General features: G+C 45.0%; 4 protein-coding genes across 23 annotated transcripts in view; 1 reads left to right on the top strand and 3 right to left on the bottom strand.

Moving 5' to 3' along the window:
- The first annotated feature begins 2,166 nt into the window (after positions 1–2,166).
- On the top strand, positions 2,167–3,814 carry LOC108160117 (zinc finger CCCH domain-containing protein 15 homolog). Its single transcript, XM_017293910.2, has 3 exons — positions 2,167–2,355; positions 2,485–2,922; positions 2,978–3,814. Exons 1-3 carry the CDS (start codon positions 2,284–2,286, stop codon positions 3,686–3,688), a joined length of 1,221 nt encoding a protein of 406 aa, XP_017149399.1. The 5' UTR covers positions 2,167–2,283; the 3' UTR covers positions 3,689–3,814.
- Positions 3,815–3,887: 73 nt separating this feature from the next.
- LOC108160116 (nucleoporin Gle1) lies at positions 3,888–6,158 on the bottom strand. Its single transcript, XM_017293909.2, has 2 exons — positions 6,049–6,158; positions 3,888–5,995 (listed from the first exon to the last, which is right to left on the bottom strand). Exons 1-2 carry the CDS (start codon positions 6,049–6,051, stop codon positions 3,983–3,985), a joined length of 2,016 nt encoding a protein of 671 aa, XP_017149398.1. The 5' UTR covers positions 6,052–6,158; the 3' UTR covers positions 3,888–3,982.
- Positions 6,159–6,911: 753 nt separating this feature from the next.
- On the bottom strand, positions 6,912–9,015 carry LOC108160442 (protein PTCD3 homolog, mitochondrial). The gene is made up of 2 exons (XM_017294452.2): positions 8,683–9,015; positions 6,912–8,623 (listed from the first exon to the last, which is right to left on the bottom strand). The coding sequence occupies exons 1-2, from the start codon at positions 9,013–9,015 to the stop codon at positions 6,992–6,994; spliced, it is 1,965 nt and encodes a 654-aa protein (XP_017149941.1). The 3' UTR covers positions 6,912–6,991.
- Positions 9,016–10,502: 1,487 nt separating this feature from the next.
- Positions 10,503–20,523, bottom strand: part of LOC108160347 (plectin) — a 38,136-nt gene continuing 28,115 nt past the window's right edge. For all 20 annotated transcript variants that reach the window (XM_033391233.1, XM_033391224.1, XM_033391232.1 and 17 more), the window contains 9 exons: positions 19,105–19,287; positions 18,694–19,014; positions 17,920–18,108; positions 15,890–17,644; positions 15,598–15,828; positions 15,071–15,513; positions 14,854–14,988; positions 14,725–14,788; positions 10,503–14,657 (listed from right to left, as the gene is read on the bottom strand). In XM_033391233.1, the coding sequence (XP_033247124.1) occupies positions 14,622–14,657; positions 14,725–14,788; positions 14,854–14,988; positions 15,071–15,513; positions 15,598–15,828; positions 15,890–17,644; positions 17,920–18,108; positions 18,694–19,014; positions 19,105–19,287 (3,357 nt within the window). In that variant the 3' untranslated portion in view covers positions 10,503–14,621. The remainder of the gene's footprint in view (positions 14,658–14,724; positions 14,789–14,853; positions 14,989–15,070; positions 15,514–15,597; positions 15,829–15,889; positions 17,645–17,919; positions 18,109–18,693; positions 19,015–19,104; positions 19,288–20,523) is intronic.

The following is a 20,523-nucleotide window of genomic DNA, read 5'->3' on the forward strand; positions in this document are numbered from 1 at the left end:
GCAGCCAGCTTCAAAAGATTCATAGAAGCCAATTTTGCAGCATCTAGCTTATAGGAACTAGAATTGGATCTGTGTAGCGGGTATCTTATAGTCGGAATGGCGACTATAGCTCTCTGTCTGATCTTCTTGCCATCCCAAGAAGTTGCTCTTCTGTTTCTGTCCTCTTGTTGCTGCCGCTGCTGCTTCTGTTGTGATGCAAATTATTGCTATCTATCTTGCTGTCAACATCGGAATAATTGTTGGTAACATTCGATGTTGCTGCCGTTGCTTGTCATAATTTGATTGCCGCCGCGGGGCAATCTTTCTAAAATGTGGTACAGTGGAACGTGCCTAGTGGGAATCTCACAAGGGCTCAAGGATTAGACCATTAAAACTAACTTAATTTTTGTTTTCTGCGGAACCATAAAAGTTTACGAAAAGCTTACGAACTTTTTGCACACTACAATAGTTCCTAGAAACCCAAGAAGAGTAACATTAAGAAGGAAGCGAAAACGAAAAAGTTTCGCTCGAATTAAAGCTAAAAAAGAAATAATACCACCATATCATGGGAAAGGCAACCGACCCGGCCGGACCCGAGCGTACTGTATCGGATCGGACCACACACAATGCTCGCCGAGGCCCAGGAGCACACACACACACTTAAAAGACGAATAAAAACGAGGCAGCGAGAGGGAGAAAAACAAATAATTGCTAATTTTATGCTCGAATAAATGAGCTGAGCGTGAGTGTGCCCCAAGAGTAAAGAAGGATCAAAATGGGGCGCCCCGCCACCATTCCACCATTCTGGCGGCATAAATTAGTGCGAGTGAAATAGCAACACTAAAACGTCACGCACTATCAAACGAGAGAATGATCAATGGGGGCACAACCGACCAACCGAGCATACACAGAGCGGGCTAATAGACCACCCATGACGATGACGACGACGACGACGACGAATCAAATGCCACCCACGACGCAGAGCGGAGAGCAAGAGCAAAGGCGCTGCGTGCCTGTGTGTGTGTGTGTGGTGTGTTTGAGTTAAAAGACAGAAGACCTTTGAAAACAATTTCAGCATTGGCTGTGGAGGGGAGAGACCCGCAGCAGATAATTGAAATATGTACAACTTGAACATGTGTGGTGTGCCCTGAAGTGGGTACACTAAATAATAATAAAACAGATGTTTGTGGGCAGGGGGCATAATAAATAAATAAATAAATGGAAGAAAGCCAGACGAAAAACCTATTATATCCATAAAATAGTTGTCTTGTCTAAAATAATTTAAAAATTATAAACGAAGAATACAAAATCCATGTCAAATATTTCAATTCTGGCGCCAAACTAACATACCTCCCTTACCAACTCCTTTTTGAACACAAGTTGTAGATGGAAGGCTGCCAACTCAATTAACGGACTTTAAAAAAATTTATGTTTGGCGCGCAACAGTCGATAGTATCGGTTACCGTTTGGTGGGGTATTTCCTCTATTTTACCCTCTCTTCGTCGAGCGATTTTCATCACAGCAATGTCCGTACATTCCATACTCACTTCCGTTGCTGGCAAAATTCAATTTGTATTGTCATGTGCCGAGAAAACGAGTTGCATTGTCCATCAACATGACGGGAATTTAGCAACATAGCAACAAATTTATGCTTTCAAATTCGTGCAAATCGTCCTTTCAAACTTCACTTTCAAAAAATTACACTTTGGCGCAACTCTGTAAACTACGTAACGTAACTACATAAATATGTAGTTAACATGTAAGAAATGTGTTGTTGACATGCAAAGAAATAAATTAATAGACTTTTTTTCCGTTTATGCTTAAACCTAATTATTATATTATTATTATTATAGTCTTATATTATATTATATTAGATATATTATATTATAGTCTTGTAGGAAATTGATTTGATAATCGGATAAAGTTATGAGTGCAGATCTGAGGGTCTTAGATATCTAGTAATATTCCGTGGAATGTGTGGTCATGGCTAAATATTCAAATATAGCTAGTAATATTCAACGAATTATAAAAAACGAGGAATATGTAAAATATAACTTGAATTCGTCAGTATATTTACGGTATATTTTGAAATATGTGACGTAGTTTACTGACAAACAGGTTGGCAGGGCTGCCTCTCAGTGTGGTTGTACACATTTTTTTTCTTGTTTCTAATTTGAGCTGCCAACTCAATTGACTGACAAACAGGCTGGCAGGGCTGCCTCTCAGCGTGGTTGTGCAAAATTTATTTTGTTGGATTTTATTTCTAATTTTTCGATTGTTTAACTAACAAAACCGGCCTCCAAGATGCCGCCGAAGAAAGCGCCGGCGGGTCCCAGCAAAAAAACGGAACAAAAGAAGAAGGAAAAAGTCATTGAGGTATGCTAGAGTTCGAAGATGACTGCTGCTAGACTTTTTTTGGCCGAATAATTGATGTTGAAAGATGTAGAACCACGATGTGGCATAATAGCTCTACGGAGATATTGATTTCTGAATATTTATCGGTAGGACAAAACGTTTGGCTTGAAGAACAAGAAGGGAAACAAGCAGCAGAAGTTCATCCAGCAAGTCCAGAAGCAGGTTCAGGCCGGCGGCCATCATCCACGTCAGGATGGCGACAAAAAGAAAGATGAGAAGGAAAAGAAATTGGCGGATCTGCGTGAGATGGCATCGATCTTCAAGCCCGTGCAGACGCAAAAGGTGGATAAGGGCACTGATCCCAAGTCTGTGGTGTGTGCGTTCTTCAAGCAGGGACTCTGCACCAAGGGAGATAGGTGCAAATTCTCCCACGACCTGTCCCTGGAGAACAAGGTGGAGAAGCGCTCCATGTATGTTGATATGCGTGACAACGAAGATGACCTCATGACCAACTGGGACGATGCCAAGCTGAAGGAGGTTGTGGATAAGAAGCATTCTGAGGAGAAGCGCCGACCCACAACTGAAATCGTAAGTCAATTCCTGCCGCTCATTATCCAGAAACTAATTACTAAATTCTGGACAGATTTGCAAGTTCTTCCTGGAAGCTGTGGAAAAGTCCAAGTACGGTTGGTTCTGGGAATGTCCCAACGGAGAGAAGTGCATCTATCGTCACGCCCTGCCCCCCGGTTATGTTTTGAAGCGAGACAAGAAGAAGGAGGATAAGCCCACGGAAATTTCGCTGGTCGATCTGATTGAGAAGGAACGCGCTGCTTTGGGCTCCAACCAAACCCGTGTCACCCTGGAAACCTTCTTGGCCTGGAAGAAACGCAAGCTGCAGGAGAAGAAAGCAAAGATGGTCGCTGAGGAGGAGCGCAAGAAGAGCGACTTCAGCAAGGGCAAACAGTTTGGTATCTCTGGTCGTGAAATGTTCAGCTTTAATCCAGACCTGGTCGACGACGGACCCATCGAGGAGGGCGATGCCGCCTTTGATGTCTACAAACGTGAGGACGACGATGATGACAATGCCTTTGAGTTCAAGGAACTCGATCTGGCTGCCCTTTCGCTGGCTGCCAAGGAGGTTGATGGTTCTGGCACCATAGCATCTAGCACCAGGCTACTAGATCAAGCAACGGAAGCAGCCAAAACCGCAGCAGCCGAGGATGGAGCGGCTTCCGATGATGAGAACCCATCATCGTCTGCACCCGCCAACGATGCTGCACCCTTCAACAAAGATCTCTTTGTTGACTTGGCCGGCGAGCTGGATGACTTGGATCTGGATGATGAAGATGACTAGCTTGCTCAATTATTTCTTTTTAATTTTGATTTGTCAAATCACAGTGCGTTCATATAGAGATTTCTGCCTTTAGCTACTTTTGATCAATAAAACTGTAGCTTTCAAATGTTGCATTTCTGAAAAATCTATTAACTGTTTGATCTGGATAAGGATCTAAGGCCCTCTGAAGCCATTGCCATGATAGAAGAGAAATGTTGCCTGAACTATTAATGTCCCAAAAGAAACGCTTAATTTTATTACTCGAACGAGAACAATATTTATACATAAAGTTAGAAATGTGCATCAATTGTGAAACTACCAAAAGCCAGGAGGCAAAATACCCACAATCTGGGGGATCTGGCGCTCGCGGAGGAACTTGGCCAAAAGCATTTCCAGGCGCGTCTTCGGCCCGCCCTCGTCGTAGATGGCCAGTTGTGGCATGTAGGATATGTGAATGTAGAGCAAGAGCTTGAGGAACTGTTTGCCATAGATGCGCCACAACTCAAAGCCCAGTGTCTGAAGTATCTCCATGATCAGGGTGGCGCTTATGTCTGGCAACGGTTTCACATGAACTACATGAGCCAGCCAACGCCAGCCTTCCTCCAGACCGAAACAGTGGGCAGGTCCGTCTGCCTTTCGTCCAGGCGTAATAATCACAGCAGCATACAGACGGGCGATTCCAGTTTGCCGCTTGAGAAACATATCGGGCTTCTCCAGCTCGTTTTTGTCGGACAGCCGATAGCCCATCGATTTGAGATATTGCTCTGCTGTCTGTCCCGGTTGCTGCGGTATCACATAGGGCACCAGATATGGCGATTCTTTGTAGAGATACGCCAGGAAAACCTTTCCGAAATCTGGCAGCAACTTCCAGAAGGTCACAATAACCGACGCAAAGGGAAAAGCGGCTTGGGGATTAGCAGATATAGCCGTCTCTGATTGACTAACGAACTTCTTTGCCATTAAGAGCATGCAGTAGTCGCGAGCCAATGGATGGTCATTAATAGTAATGGTGGCGTCATTCATTACTCTCACGCTGTGGCCAGCAAAGAATTTGTATAGTTTTTCAAAATTGTTGCTTAGATGCTGCGGACTGACCGCTGTAATGGCGTTCAGAGGCAAGTTTATTGCCCTTTGGCAGCCAGTGCGATACTGCTTCAACGACTCCTCAGACTGCAAGGGCTTCACTGCATCTACTTTGGTTTGGTAGAGTGAAATGATTTCATTGTAGAATGCTAGTCGCGATGGGTGGACATAGGAGGTACATATGCTGCCTTCCGCCGGCGAAACAACGGAATTTTCCTCAGGAGGTGGCGTAGCCTTGGCGGCTTCGGCCTTGGCAGCTTCTTCCGCCAGTTTCTGCCGTTGCTGAGCTTCTGACTCGTCTTTTTCCTTCTGTCTCTGCGTCTGTTCTTCAAACTGCTTCTTCTCTTCTTCCAATTGCCTCTGTTTCTCTTCCTCCAGACGTTGTGCAGCTTCCATTTTAATTTGCTGTTGGATTAGCTCTGAGAATTCCGCCAGTTCTTTGACCATATCAGCCTCCAGGTCGTCTAAGTTTTTGCAATATTGCTCGGCCCTTATGATCGAGCTTAAATATTGACTTTGCTCGAAGTTACCCATTTTCACAGAACAAACCAGGTCATCAAACTTTTCACCCAGCTCCCTGAGTTGCTGATTTTGGGCGGCACAGACCTGGACCGTCTCCTTATCCAATGACAGCAACAGCTTTATGATCCCCTCATACTTGTTGCCGAATCTTCTTTGGCACCGCGACACTCCCTCCAAGGCAAGTTTATGCAGCTTTTGGTCAGTTTTCTTGCGCAGGTCCAATTGTTGACGCTGCTGTGCCTCCAGCTGCCCTTGAGCCAGCTGTTCCGCCTTCTGATTGATGAGATTATCGTTCTGCTCTCGTAATGCTTTTTGGGCTAGACGCTCTTTTTGCTGATCCTCTTCCCTTTGACGGGAATCGCACTGTATCTGCAGACCTTTATGTGCCTCCTTTAATGCTTGAATCTGCTTACGCACACTCCTCTTGCACTGCTCCGCCATTTCCCGCCTAAATATACTAGCGTTTATTTCGCCTGCATCTGGGAAACAGGGCAAACTCGGTTCCTTGTCTCTGATGCTAGGAGAAACAATCGTTTTCTCTACAACAGTTTCCTCGGCATTTACAATGCCTTCGTCCAGACTTTCCTTCTGACCTTCCACCCAAAATGGATCCCGGTCGGGGCCCAATGTGCGTCCTTTGCATGTGAGCGAAGCAATGGCTGCATGCTTAAATACAGTTTCTAGGTGCAAACTATCCATTTCCCGTATAACATTCTCTGCGCTCTGTGAGGAAAATAGCCTGTATAAATCAGAAATTCGGATATTCCATTCCTTACCATTTTGCTTGTTTGTACTGCAGACCAGTGTGACCGCGGACTATCGGCAAGATATACGGTCTAACCCTCAGAAATATACCGAAACTACGTCACATATATTTTAAAATATACCGTAAATATACTGTCGAATTCAAATTCTATTATACATATTCCTCGTTTTTGAATTAATTTTAATTGAATACTACTAGCTAGATAGATCTCTCAGCCCTGCCCACATAATTTTATACGATTACTGATTCAATTTTCTATTTGACAGGCTTTTTTTAAACACTTGCTTTTGTTGGATTAAGTCTAAAAAAAGGTTTTCGCAAAAATGGGGAAAGAAAAAAAACGAAAGAGGATAGTTGTTCCTATTGTTCAATTTTGATATTCCGTTGAATAATGCTGGCTAACTAAAACCTTTGGCCCTGTCCATTGATGAATAAATTTTCTACAAGATTTATTACTTTATTTGTTGCTGTAGCAAAATCGCGTCGTTCCCGTTTTAACCGGTTCGTAATGTGGCGGAATATTTAAACCCAACACATGAAAAATTATGTTTAATATTCGAAAGAAACCTACATTAATCCTCATTTAAAATGTTCCGTTTCGCAGAGTTTTCCATTTTACTAGATGAAGGCAAAGTCGACATTCGTTCACGTGAGGTCTCTAGCGGACTCTAATTACCGTTATTTCGTCTACTTTCTACTGTATCTGATGATTGGGAGGCCAGCCTGATCGCCGTGCTTTTCTCCGCTGTGATCCTCGCTCTGAACCCCTGCTGGGAAAGCTGTTATTTACTTACCTACTCACACACTTAACGAAAAGGATTAACACTAGTCAGCACTTGAACAGCTGGATCTCACTCAAATCAATATTATAGTATTAATTTAGCACATCCCAAGGCATTTATTTAACAATTGTGTTTATATCAATTACAAACGAATCTCTACAATAAAGTTAATTACTTTTCAAGGAAACTTTCGCCGACTAGTGACTTCAGCTTGGCTAGATGCGTTTCGTTCAACGTAAAACCATCGTGGATGAGGTTGGCGAGGACACTCGACTCCATATTGTTTTCGACAGCATACTGGAGGACAGCCAAGGCCTGGCTGGGCGCTTTCTCCTGGACCGAGGCCTCCACATACTCTTGTAATGCGCTCTCGGCGGGTGTGCCGGGAATGCGATGCTGATTTTTGTCAATGTGGGAGAACACTTCGCTGGCCTTCTCGTAGTTGTCGCCCCGGACGAGCAGTGTTAGAATGTCGCCAAGCATTTGTCCAGTGAACGAGACCTTTTTGATCCGCCTCACCGACTCCTCGATCTTGTTGTACATGCCCAGAGCCACCTTGGCACATTGCTCCGGGAGCTGGAAATGGGCGGGCGTGTCCGCATTTGGTCGATTGTCCACCATAATTCGCAGGACATATAGCAAAAGGCTTTCGCGGTGCGTGTGGTCGAACACAACCATGTCGGACCAGATGCGAGGCACGTGTTCGACTGCGGCGTTGATCTCAATGGTCCGGAGTACTTCCTCCATGATGCCGGGCTCGGGTATGTAGATGTTGGGCACCAGCAGGTCGTAGGTCAGCATAAAGTCCTCTATCGATTCAGTCTGGCAGAGTAGGGCCAGATAATTGCGGTAATAGATAGACTCTTTAAACGAATCGCCTATCAAATCGTAGTTGTTGCCGGTATGCAGCAGCTCGTTCACTTTCTTGGCCAGCGACTTGTCATTTAAATGATTGCGGCACACATCCATGGCAGTGGCAAAGAAGTACGTGTCCTTGGGATGCTCAACCCTGAACTCCCTGCCTGCAATCTCGTTCAGTATGTCCACTATAACATGGGACACTGGACCGCGCTCGCGGCAGAAGATGATCAGCAGATAATAGTAGGTGCCTAGGCTCGGGTTAACACCAAGTTGCTTGAACTCTGGCAGAACTTTGAGGGCCGACGTGCGGGCAAGTTTGAAGTTGCCAAAAGTGCTAATGCACTGGAGAATGGCATTCAATGTGCCTAAATTGGGTCGCAATTTCTGCTCCGACATTTGCTGCAGCAGCTCGGTGCACAGTTGCCATCTCTGTTCGGCATTGTCCTTTAGAAAGCTGATGATTTGGATAATCGAATTAAAAGTGTTTGTGTCCAATTGAATTTGCTTTTCGCCAGCCTCCTGAAGCAGGGCGTATGCCCGCTCACACTGCAAATACTTGGCCATGCCACGAATGAGGGAAGCGTAAGTCTTGGGCGTCTTTGGTTCAATTTCGGCATACAGCTTCTCAGCCAGGTCGCCGTCCTTCCACGTCTTTCCGTGTCGCTCACGTCGTCGGTTGTTTTCGAGAAACCACCGTTCCTCAATGTACTCCTCTGGTAGTGGGTCCTGATTATTGTGGAAGCACACAAGTTCTAAAAGACTTTGCTTTAACTCAGAACTGAGGGCGATTCCCTTCTGTTCCATCAGGTTGTACACAAGCACGGCGTCCTTAAGCTCTCCCTGCTCAATCAGTTGCCCGAGAGAACTCTCGTCCACCTCGGACTCTTCAGTGTAAACCATGCTGGGGGCGAATTTTTCAATGGCCGGTTGAGCTTCTTGGTGCTGGATTATATAAAATAGTTAACTAGCGTTAACTAGCAATCTTGTTACTGTCTACCTACCAAAAATAGTTCATGGTGCTCTTCTTTTATCCATTTGGCAGCCTTACGCCCAGCCTCCTTCGACATGGCGTATGTGCGCTTTGCCATATTTGACATGGGTATCAGGAACGGATCATCGTGGTACTTGTAATGGGCCGCCGTGTGGTCGCGTCCGACGGTGCTGGCCAATGCTTTTAGTATGTCCGTGGGCGAGCGTTCTATGCGATTGGGGACTTCAATGTGCTCCGCTGCCGGTGCAGCGCCTGTGGTGGTTGTGTAATGTGTGCTGCTGGTAGCTATGCTCCGTCCAATGCTGGCCTTTGGCAGCAATCTGAGCTGACGCGTGAGGTACATGGTAGTGCAGGTGCGGTCCTAAATCTCGGCTGTTTTCACTAATGTTTTTAAAATTATAACTATTCTGTAATATCGTGCGGAAAATACCACTTCTTCTTCTTGAATATATCGATATATGTATGTATATAATTCCACTACACTTCATCACCTAATGGGAAAATCATACATGCAGTGAGGGTAGTGGAATGTGACTATAATATTTGGGTGATATTTTTTGTAAGTAGTATTAGTAATTATTAATATTACTAATATTATTTCTTTTCTGTTCTCTCATTGACGAAATATTATAAATACCCACGGTTTTCTCATTGACTTCAAGCAAAAAATATCGATATTTTTGTGCGATAACCGGTCTTTGCTTTCGCAAGAAATTACCGATTTGATTTTGAAACGAAAAATGACTGCCTTTTTATGTTCGCAAAAAAGATTTCTTAGTTCATGCGAGGAGTGGGACTTGATCGCTCAATTTGGGTCGCACTTATCATTGTATATTTTTCCATTTTGCTGTTTTATATTCCGCTACATTTCTTTCTCGCTCTCTCTTCTCACACCAATACCAGCCATTACATCTCTCTATAAAGGGTACACCCTCGTGTGAAGGGACTAAGTAAGCGCGTGGACGGGGTAGATGAAACCTGGCTATAATGATGATTCAGATTAAGCAATTTGCTATTTATGTTTATTCTAAATTATTCTCCGTTCTCTCGAACATTCAAAATTGTGAATGCCACAGATTTTCGTCTTTTGAGCGGGAGGGGCAAAATTTTTGAAATACACTTGTAACAATTTGGTTGCAGTAGCTCTTATGGTCTCTAAGAACTAGGTTTTAAAGAAGGCGGACAGACAGATTCGGCTTTTGATGATGATCAAGAATATATACATATGTATATGCTCTATGGGGTCGGAAGTGTTTCGTTCTGGGTGTTACAAACATCCACATTCACCATTAGATCCCAACATTTTCAAATACCGGGTATATCAAATACTAAGTCCTTTGGATATAGAGAATAGAGTATACTAGGTACATTAGTACCCTCCCAGAGGGGATCAGAAAGAGTCGCAGATATTATTTGAAATATATTTTATTGGTAGGCAGTTTTGAAGAACATTTTTAATGACATTTATATATAATGAACATGTTTCAAATAATCATTTTCATCTCGCAATCATTTTCCGTTACGTTTTTCCATTGTAATATTCTTCTATGTATGTATGTATGTATATAATAAATTTATTTACTTTATTATTATTATATATATTCCGTCCACTCGCTTTGTTTTCTTTTGTTTAGTTGCTGCGGTTGCGTTTTTGTTTTTGTTTTTGTTGTTGTTTTTCTTTTTGTGGTTGTGGTTGATCTTAATTTTGTTTTGTTTGTTCTGTTCATATACCTTGTAAACTTATGTAGTTTCATATATGTATAATTTATATATATTATGTATATATATGTGTATATATAATGGCTTATCTATAAGTAATGTTACTTAAAAAACATTATATAATAAATATTTACTTTATGTATGCCATCTCTTGTTACCATATTCCTTCTTCCTACAGCATCTTTACTCATATATTTGTATAATATATGCATGTATATGCATTTTCTTTTATTTTAGTTATCAATAATTATTACCAATATCGTAGATCACCAAACTTGTTTAAAAAAATGTTTACACGAAATTGTTTTTGTTCTTTCTCATGTCTCCGATGTCTCCGGGGGTTTTTGGGTTTCTTGTTTCAGTTTCAGTTTCGTTTTCGACTTGGTTTCGGGATTGGTTTCGGGCACTCGGAAATTTAGGTTTCGGACCATGGGGGTTCCTCTGTTCTGCCTGTTCCGCCGCTTCCTCTCTAGCCAATATCGGACTGCTCTGACTACGATGTTCGGCTCTGATGGATGATGTGGCGGTATTTATATAATTTGCGCTCGCTTTCCGTATCTGCTATGCATATGTTAATATATCTATATGTATTTATCTGTATGTATCTTCCTATATTCATCTATGTATCTTATGCATTTTCTCTAGTCATAAATATATATGTATATACGTCTATGTACAAAGAAGTACACAATGGGAGCTAATCTGGGATTTTTCCTCTTTACTGGAGATCGTTTGCCCTAATTCTAGCTCGACTTTTCTCCTATATAAATTCATTTAGTGGCTCTTCTTGCGATCTATCCTATGTTCTCGGGTCCGTTCCGTTCCGATCTCCTTGTTATCTAATAGTATTTATTGGGTGTTTGTTTGGTTGCCTTTATTGAGTTTACAATTTGCTAAATTACATTATTCGAGATTTTATTTGGTTTCTTTAGTTATATTTTTGCTAGAGTTTTGTATAGAAAAAGTTTTTGAAGCTTTCCACATTTGGTTTTTTGGGTTCCTTCTCCTTTTCTATCCTTTAGCTTTCTTTGTCTCGTATTTGTATTTGTAAGTAGGGTACACGACGGCGGGGATAATATGATTAAAGTGTTTACGGTAAGTTCTATATTGTAGATAGTACCGTTAGTAAGTTCTCCTCCTCTTTCTTCTGCTGCTGCTGCTGTTATAATTGAAACTATCTAGGCTAACAATACGATACGTGGTAAGTTTAAGTAGATAAAGGCAAACGTTTCCTCTCGCTGTTCGTAGTCTACAATTGGAAATCTATATCGAAGGGGAAATAGAATTCGAAATCGAAATCGAAAGTGATGGTGAAGGTAAAGGTGGTAGACGTGTATATAGAAGAAAGAGTGAAAGTGAGGGAGGAAATCGACTAGTATCGATAGGAAATCGATATTGAGACATGTTTTCTAACTTTAGTTAACATGAGATCAGCGCTATCTTTTTTTGGATATGTTGACTTCGATTTAGAGTTATTGTATTGTATAAAAAATGATTCAACGTTGATCCAACGATTCTTAGGTTTATCTGTGGGGTGTCTCTTCAGTGTTTTAATGTCGGTGTATGTGTGTGTTTTAGTGTGTTATGTGTGTGTGTGTGTGTTTAGGGTGGTTATATTGTCAACGTTATGTGTGTTTGTCAATGTTTGATTTGTCGATAGTTAATTGCTTGTTCTCAAATGGCTCGTGTATCGAATTCCGAATGATTAATTATCGATCATTCACCGACTGCAGTTTATTGCATATAGTTAATTTTCATATATTATACAGTTTCTCTTATGCCTACATAACTACACACATATGTACACACTTGCCAAGCCAGCCTGGGCGCTTGGCTTTCAAAGGAGGGGTGGGAAATATCGAACTGCTCGATTTTTCTAAATTATTACTTGACTTGTAAACTCATGTAGGTTTTTTTTTACTCTTCAACTCCGCTTTGACCCGTTGTTCCAAGCTTAGGAACTTTGTCGGGGGAGAGAGAGGTTGGGGTGGAGAACGGGGTTGCGGGCGGGGCTACTTATATACAAAAATGTTATCGATGCTATTCAAGCGGAACTAAGGTGAAAGCAACGAATACTATCATAAATTACTTGGTCGTTAATCGATTATCTACTTGGTAAATGGTTTTGGGAGGAATTCGCATAGGGCTCTCCGGTGAGATCTATTAGAGAAGTATTTCATATAACTCTATAGCTTTGTTTTGATCTGATCTCTGCGCATTCTGTGTGGTAGGAGGAGGATCTTTTAAAGCGTTTCACATTTTCTTGAACAGTTCTTTCTCCATATTTTATTATCTTATTTTTCTTGGGTTTGATATAGGTTTGTATGATATGATTGTGTTTTGTTTTTGCTTCGTCTTTTGCTGAATGTCATAGTGGTTTGGGTCTGTAGCCGTCGTAGCCGAACTTAACTGAAAATCTATTTATATAGCCTAGGAATACACTGACTTCCAACTATCTCTCTTTCAATATTCTTGCTTTACATTGGCAGTGATTATTCCGTCATTCTCCGCACCTCTTTCCATGATCTTCTTTCTACAGTCAGTGTTCGTTCTATACTTGTTTTGTCTCAGCTAGATTTAAAAAAAGCAAATTATAGGGGGGTGGGGTGAGTGTGAGCCAAACAAATAAAATTACTAAAATGTATGTATCGTATCGTATAAAATGTTTATATCTTTTTTGGTAACTATTATCATATTTATGTAAATATATATCATAAACATTTACATATATACTATAGAGCTCATATATGACCGATAACATTAACACTTTCTGCACTCCATCTAGACCACATACAGACATATGTAAGTACGAGCGACTCCTGGACTAGACTGGCACTGGAATCTCCTACATATATATTTCCTATACGTTCGAGTTCGAGTAAGTATGGATGTTTAATGCAGATTCACAGCTGACAAAAGTAAAGCTTGTGTACGAACTAGAATAACTAGTTGCGAGTTGTTAAAGATCGTATTATTGTTGTAGTGATGGATTTAGTGTAAACTATAAATTGTAAATTGTTATGGTACGATGGTACGATTAACGGTTAACGGAGTTTATTATTATCGGAGTTATACATATTAGTTTTTACGATTTATAGGTATTCTCTCTTTAAGTTCCGTTTGTTCTTTGTCCATCCCAGATCCCGACTGGATCTGTATAGTTCTTTGGTACACGTCTAAATAGAATTTTTAATAGCAATCCATGTAACTACAATATACATACATGTAAAGTACATAATATATAGTACTCATATCTTTATCGTAACTGTATTATTTTTTTTGTATAATTTATTGCTCTACATATGGTATTTGTATATTCTGTATCAATACTTTTCCCGTTCTGTTCTTCGTGTTTTATGAATTAGACTACGTTGGATGTCATGTCTATGCTTTATGTACAGTGTGGAATGTAAGCTTGTGTGAGTGGTGTGGTTAATGTTTTACTAACTATAACAGAGGCTAGCATATCAGATACATAATCTACTCGCACTGCGACAGTGTTAAATTAGTTAATAACTTGTATTTAATAATTATTTCTCTTTTGACCGTTTCTTTTTTGTTTCCTTCCCTTTTGTAAATCACATTCGCGCAGTTTGGATGCAATGGCTGATGCGTGGGGACATTGGGGGCTTCTTGAGTGGTAGCGTAGTCACGTTCCTGAGCTTTTACGATAAACTCGACAGCGAGCGACAGAGAGAAAGTGTTGGACAGAAAGCTCTGGTTCGGGTTTTATAGACAGAGAGGGGAAGGGAGACAAGATTGTGATCGGTTGACTAACGGTAAACATTAAGTTGTGTTCGAAAAAGGATCGAGAGAGAGAGATAGAGATACAGAGAGAGTTAGTGAGAGAAAGAGAGTTAAGAAAGTTCGAGAGAAATTAAGCTTTACGAGCTGACATTTAAATGCATCCATAATTTGAGTATAGCGGCAACCTAATTTTACACAATACACATAAATATCAAATAATTTGCATTCTGCACTCTGCATTTTGCATTTTCATTTCGCATTTACATAGTGTCATTTACAAATGTGTTGGTGTGTGAGAGTTGTAGAAATACTGCATATATATGTATGTAGTTGGTATAAGTATCTGGCATCGGTAGTATACAAAATAGTAGACAGTGCTTTTGGTATATTCTTTTTTCATCTTTATCGTATTAGGTAAATATCTGCATCTGCATATGTAGCTGTGGGTGTGTGGGGCTTGTTTTTCTCGCTTGCGGGCACTGTTTAGAAAAAGCTCTTCAAGAAGCCAGCTGGTCCAGCCTACGGAGAGAGAGGAGGGGGCTTAACTTTGTGGAACGGTTAAGGGAGCGACCTAAAGAGAACTTACATCCTGCTGCTGCTGTTGTTGCGTTTGTGCTTGTTTGACTTTGGCTTGAGCGATCTTTAAGGCTCTGAAACGAAAGGGACAGATAATGAGCTTCTGATTGGGCTAGTCTGCTTGATGGGAGCTACTCACTGTTGCAAATCCATGATGGTCTTCTCCTTGGCATTTTGCTCCTCCTGCGACATTTGTACCAATTGCAGCAAACGCTCCGTTTCGGTTGCCGCTTTCTTGTGCTCCTCCTTTGTGTTCTGCAGCTCCTTCACGCACCTAAGGGGTGCCAAAGCGAAAGAGAGAGCATCCAGTATGGATCAGATAAATGAGAACGGTATGGGAGATTTTTCGAGCTTACGCTTCCAGTTGCCGTTGCGTGTCCATGAGCTTCTTGTTGAGCTCGCCCGCCGCCGCCGCGCCGCCTCCCTGAGTCTGAAGGGATTTCTCCAGCTGGTCCATCTGCTCCTTGCGCTTGCGGAGCTGCACATCGAAGTCGGACATCTTCTTCTCCTTGTCCTCGATGTCCTTGCGCTTGGCCTCGATCTGCTTGCGCTGCTCGTCGATGATCTTCCGCTCGCCCTCGGTGGCCTTGGCCTGGTTGTCGATCTGCCTGCGCACCTCCTCCAGCTGCTTCTGCTGCTGCTCCTGCTGCTGGCGCTGCACATCCGTGGCGGCAGCTCCCGCACTGCCAGCCTGCTGCAGCTGCTGCATCTGCTGTTGCAGCGTCTGGATCTGTTGCTGCAACTGCTGCACTTGCTGTTGGGCGGTCTGCAATTGCTTGGCCTGCTCCTGATTCGAGAGCTGCAAGGAAGGCAAAGAATTTGTATTAGTTTAAAGATGATGATCCCCTGCTGTCCGTTTGGTTAAAAGGAACAAACCACTCACCTGACTCTTTTCGAGTTCCTGGACCAACAGTTCTAGCTGCTGTTGGAAGCGATCCCTCTCGGTGCAGGCGGCTTGCAGCTCGGCTCGGACCTTCTCCAGCTCCTTGGCATCGGCACCGGCTCCGGCTGCGGCACCTGCCGCTGACTGCTGCTGCTGTGCCGCCTGTTGCTGCATCTGCTGCTGCATCTTCTGCATCTGGGCGTGCTGATCCTTGATGTGTTGGTCCATTAACTGGAGAAGATTTCCCAGATTAGTATTCTCTAAAGGAGGGACCACCAAGTCCGACACTCACCTGGATGCGCTTGTGCATTTCCTGGGCGGCCTTGTCGGCCATGTCGGCGCGTCCCTTCTCCTGCTCGATGACCTTGCGCCACTGCTCGACCTCCTCGGGGCGGGCGCCCGCCGCCGCTGCTGCCGCCGCCGCCTGCTGAGGTCCTGCCGCGGACAGAGCTCGCTCCGACTCCTGCAGCTTCTGCTGGAGCGCTTGGATCTCCTTCTGCATGGCCTGAATTTCGGCGGGGGCTGCCGCTGGCACCTGCTGGCCGTTCCGCAGCTTCCGGTTCTCCTCGCGCGTCTTTTGCAGCTCCGCCTCGGCGTTCTGCAGCTCCTTCTGGAAGTTCATGAGGATCTCCTGGCTCTTTTCCAGCTGCAGGACGAGCTGCTCCCGCTCCATGGCCAGTTGCTTGATGTCGGTCTCCAGCTTCTGCACGTGCTTCTCCAGCTGGGGATGGGCAGCACCTCCGGCTGCCCCTGCGCCTGCGCTGCGGCTGGCCTGGCGCAGCGACTCCTTCTCTGACTCGGACTTCTCGAGGCGGTCGTGGAGGCGTCCCAGCTCCGCGCCCATACGCTCGAACTCGATGCGCGTGGACTCGGTGTTCTCCTGCTGCTTGGCCAGATGCATTTGCGCCTTCTCCAGTTCCTTGGCCAGGCGACCGGCCTCCAGTTCGGTGGCATCGCGCGACTGCAACGCCTTCTCGAGGCGATCGCGCAGCCGGTCGATCTCTTGCCGCTCGCCCGCCGACAACCCCGAGGTGGAGGCGGAGGAGCGAACCGGATCGCCGGGGCTCACCGAGGACTGTTGCAGGCGCAAACGATCGACCTCCTTCAGCAGCTTCTCGTGCTTGTCCCGCGCCTTCTCGCGCTCGATGTGAGCCCGCTCCAGCTCCGAGCGCTGCTTGTCCTGATTGGCCAGCAGCTTGGCCACCTCTCCCTTGGAGAGCTCCAGCTGCAGGCTGGTCTCGTGCAGCTTCGACTCCATGTTCTGGATCTCGTTCTCGATCTTCTCGTACTTGTCCTTGTACTTCTCGAACGACTCCGACTCGTACTGCGACTTGCCGCGGATCGTCTCCAGCTCCATGAGCGTCTTGTCCAGCTTCTCGCGCAGCCGCTCGTTCTCCTCCTTGAGGCGGCGCGTCTCCCGCCCAAAGGTGTCCACGTCCTGGAGCTTGCGCAGCTCCACCTGGCTCTTCTCGTATCGGTCGCGCATCTTCTCCAGCTCGACCGCGTAGTGGGCGGCCTCCTCCTTGGCAGCCTCCACGCTGGCTCCCGCCTTGGTCTGGGCGGCATGCGCCCGCTCCAGCTCGTAGGTGACGCGCTCCAGCTCCGACTGGAAGTGCTCCTTCTCGCCTTGGGCCCGGCGGATGTCCGTCTGCATTTTGTCGAAGCGATCTCGGTGGTGCTCCAGCTCGCTGCGGGCATTGTCCTCGCACTCCTTGGCTCGGCTCAGCTGCAGGGCCGCCCGATCGCAGGCCTCCTGGAGCCGCGTGCTCTCGTCTTGGAGTTTGCGCAGATCCTCGCGGGCCTTGCTGGCGGCCAGGCCCGATCGTTCCGCCTCTACCTCCAGGCGGGCGCGATCAGCCTCAGCGGTGTCGCAGCGAGATTGGAGGCGGTAGATCTCGTTCTGGGCGCGATCGTACTTCTCCAGCATCTTCTCGAACTCCTTGTTGGAGGTGTCCTTCTCGTCGATCAGCTTCTGGCTGGCGTATAGGGCCTTGTCCAGCTTCTCCTTGAGTATCTCCACCTCGGTCACGGCATCGTCCCGCTCCATCTAAAAGAACATAACGAGGGGAGAAGGTTTTACTGAGTGGTCGTAGCCTTGGCTGGGGGTTCCAAGCAGTGTAAGCTACAGATAGATTTACAAACAGCCAATTTCACTGCTTCAGTTTCAGTTCTCATGCGGTTTTCGATAGTTAGTATGCAGCATAGACAAGTCATATATAGAGTTTAGATAGAGCCAATTTTGTGGGGGATATAATTTGAGGGGGATACCTTTGTTCGGTTCGGTTGGGTAACTTCATCTGGTTTTCGGGGTGTAGGAATTACCTGGAGTTTCTGCTGTATGGCATGCGACTTCTCGTAGCGCTCCTTTAGCACCTCCAGATCCGTTTGCATCGCCTCCCGATCGCGAGCCGCCTTCATGAGAAGCGTCTGCGAGGACTCCGAGCGCTCCTTGAGCGTTTCCAGCTCGTCTGAGAATTGATCCCGCTCTTTCTGGATGCGCGCCAGATGCATCTGATCCATTTTCCATGTTCCATATTCCATTTTCCATGTTGAGGTGGGAGTTTTATTTGATTTTAACGAGTGTGGGTGGGTAGTCGGTAGTGGGTGTGTGGGACAGTTGAAAGATAGTTACGCATACGTAGATATATTGTATATAAGGGGAGAGATATGTATAGATATGCATGGTTTCAGCTTTCAGAGGGTTAAGCGATAGGGTTACGTTCACAATAAATCAGACACCAATCTAAATGTGTGTTCGGGTAGTGTTGAGTGAGCCCTGAGCACGGATGCCATATTTATACCAACGCCATGAGAACGAGAAATGCATTCTTCCTTAAATTATCAAATAAAAACTTAAGCCCTCATGGCAACCGTGGCTCAGAATTTGCGTAGTCTATAGTCTGTGGGGTTAATGTACTGTTAGTTACAGATCTGGGGTTAGCACAACAGAGTTACGATCACAATCACAGATATCTATGGGCGGGGCTGCAATGTCTCTTAGAGGACCTTCCAAGATGCGTGTACGAGTAGTGTAGAGGGATTTGAAGTGGTGGGGGTGGGAGAACGGGATACAGGGATACGGACATAAGGGCATACCTGAGTCTTCTCCAATTTCTCCCGGATGCGATCAGTGTCTAGGGTGAGGGTCTCGCGCTCCTTCTGCATGCGCGCCGCCTGTCCCAGAGCCTTGTCCAGCTGCGATTGGAGGTTGTCGTAGTCGTAGGTGAGCTTCTCCTTCTCGAGCACCAGGCGTCGGTTCTCGGTGCACGCCTTGTCCAGCTTGTCCTGCAGGTGGTCGACCTCGTTCTGGGCCTTGTCCAGCGAGTTCTGCAGCTTCTCATGCTGGAGCTGCGCCTTGCCCAGCGTGGCCTGGGTGCGCTCCATCTCCTCCTTGATCTTTTCAACCTCGGAGAAGGCCTAGGCAAAGGATTTCGGGCAGTGAAAGTGAGTGTGGTGGGTTCAGGAGCCCTGGGAGGAGGGTAACTATAGCTAGACTGTTTTGCCTACCCGGTCGCGATCGGCATGGATGCGCGAGACGCCGCTCTGCGCCTTCTCCAGCTCCTGGCGCAGACTCTCCTGTTCGCCCTGCGCGTTTTCCAGCTTCGCCTTCAGCCGATAGACCTCGCCCTGACTCTTTTCCAGCTTCTCCTGCAGGGCGGCGCCCTCTTCACGTGCCCGTTCCGCATCCGACTATTCGATTGGTTGGGTTATCGGGTTATCGGGTAAACGTTATCAAGAGTTGGAGCCGATCGTTCGGTTGATCGTTGGGTTCATTGGTGTGTTATATTGTTGTTGTTGTAGTTTAGGGGTAGATTGGAGGGTTGGATAACGGATATTATTTACAGGCAACCAAATGAGGAAGGTTCTTAAATGACTGACTTGACTGACTGAGCGACTGATTGTCTGACAGATTAGTAGACATAAAACAAAGGCTAAGGTGAACAACGAATACGATAACGATTACTTAAGGCACGATAGCGATTAAAAACACGATTACAACGTCTAGCGAGCGATCAATTTATTCTGAGAGCGACTGACAGAGACAGAGAGACAGAAAGAGCGAGTGGGAGAGCACAAGAAGCGAGCAAACTATAGACAGAGGACAAAGGATGGGAGGCAATGGTACAGTCTCTTCTGGATAAGGTTAGTTAATGATAGTTTATGATAACAGATGAAGAATAATGGCTGACAGTTGGGGGTACCATATTTATGGATAACGGAATTAGATCAGGAACGGATCAGGATTTGACACGGAGAAAGAGCTGATTGGAAAAAACGGACTAAGGAGATGGGTAACAGTTGGCAAAACGGCTTTGAAAATATTATGGATAATACTTGGGTGATGGAAGGAGCATTTACATGTCGCTTGGAAGAAGCAATAGGGAAAGTACGAGTAGCAAGTGACAGAGAGCGAGAAAGTAAGTGATTAAGGAAGAAGAGAAAGTGCGAGAGAGAGCAAAGTAAGGCAAAGTGTGGGTTATAGTGTGGTATGAGTGTTTGTGAGTGAGTGAAAGTTAGAGCTCAGCCAAATCAATTGACTGAGAAGAGAGCTAAGCAACCTTCCGCTTCCGTTTTACGGGTACTCCATCCTGGCTATGCCTTTGGGTGTGAGTGTATAAGCCGTCTTTCTGTGCGAGTGTGTGTGTGTGTATGTGGGAGGGATAAATGCCAACGGCAAAAGATTTTCGAGACCAGACCAACATCAGCGCAGGGGATACGAGTGCTTTGTCATACTTTGCTGGCATCCGGGATCCGGATCGGGGGCAGGAACTGAGAGATGAATTTCAGGCGATGTTCCTTGTACGAGGTCAATGTACAAATGTGTGTGGGAGTGTGATTATGATTGTTATCATAAATGTACATATGTATACTAAATGGATAAGTTGGCATATGTATATAGGTATATGTATATGTGTATGGCAGGTT

Source organism: Drosophila miranda, chromosome 3 (assembly GCF_003369915.1).
Source record: "Drosophila miranda strain MSH22 chromosome 3, D.miranda_PacBio2.1, whole genome shotgun sequence".
In the NCBI taxonomy this organism is placed as follows: Eukaryota; Metazoa; Arthropoda; class Insecta; order Diptera; family Drosophilidae; genus Drosophila; species Drosophila miranda.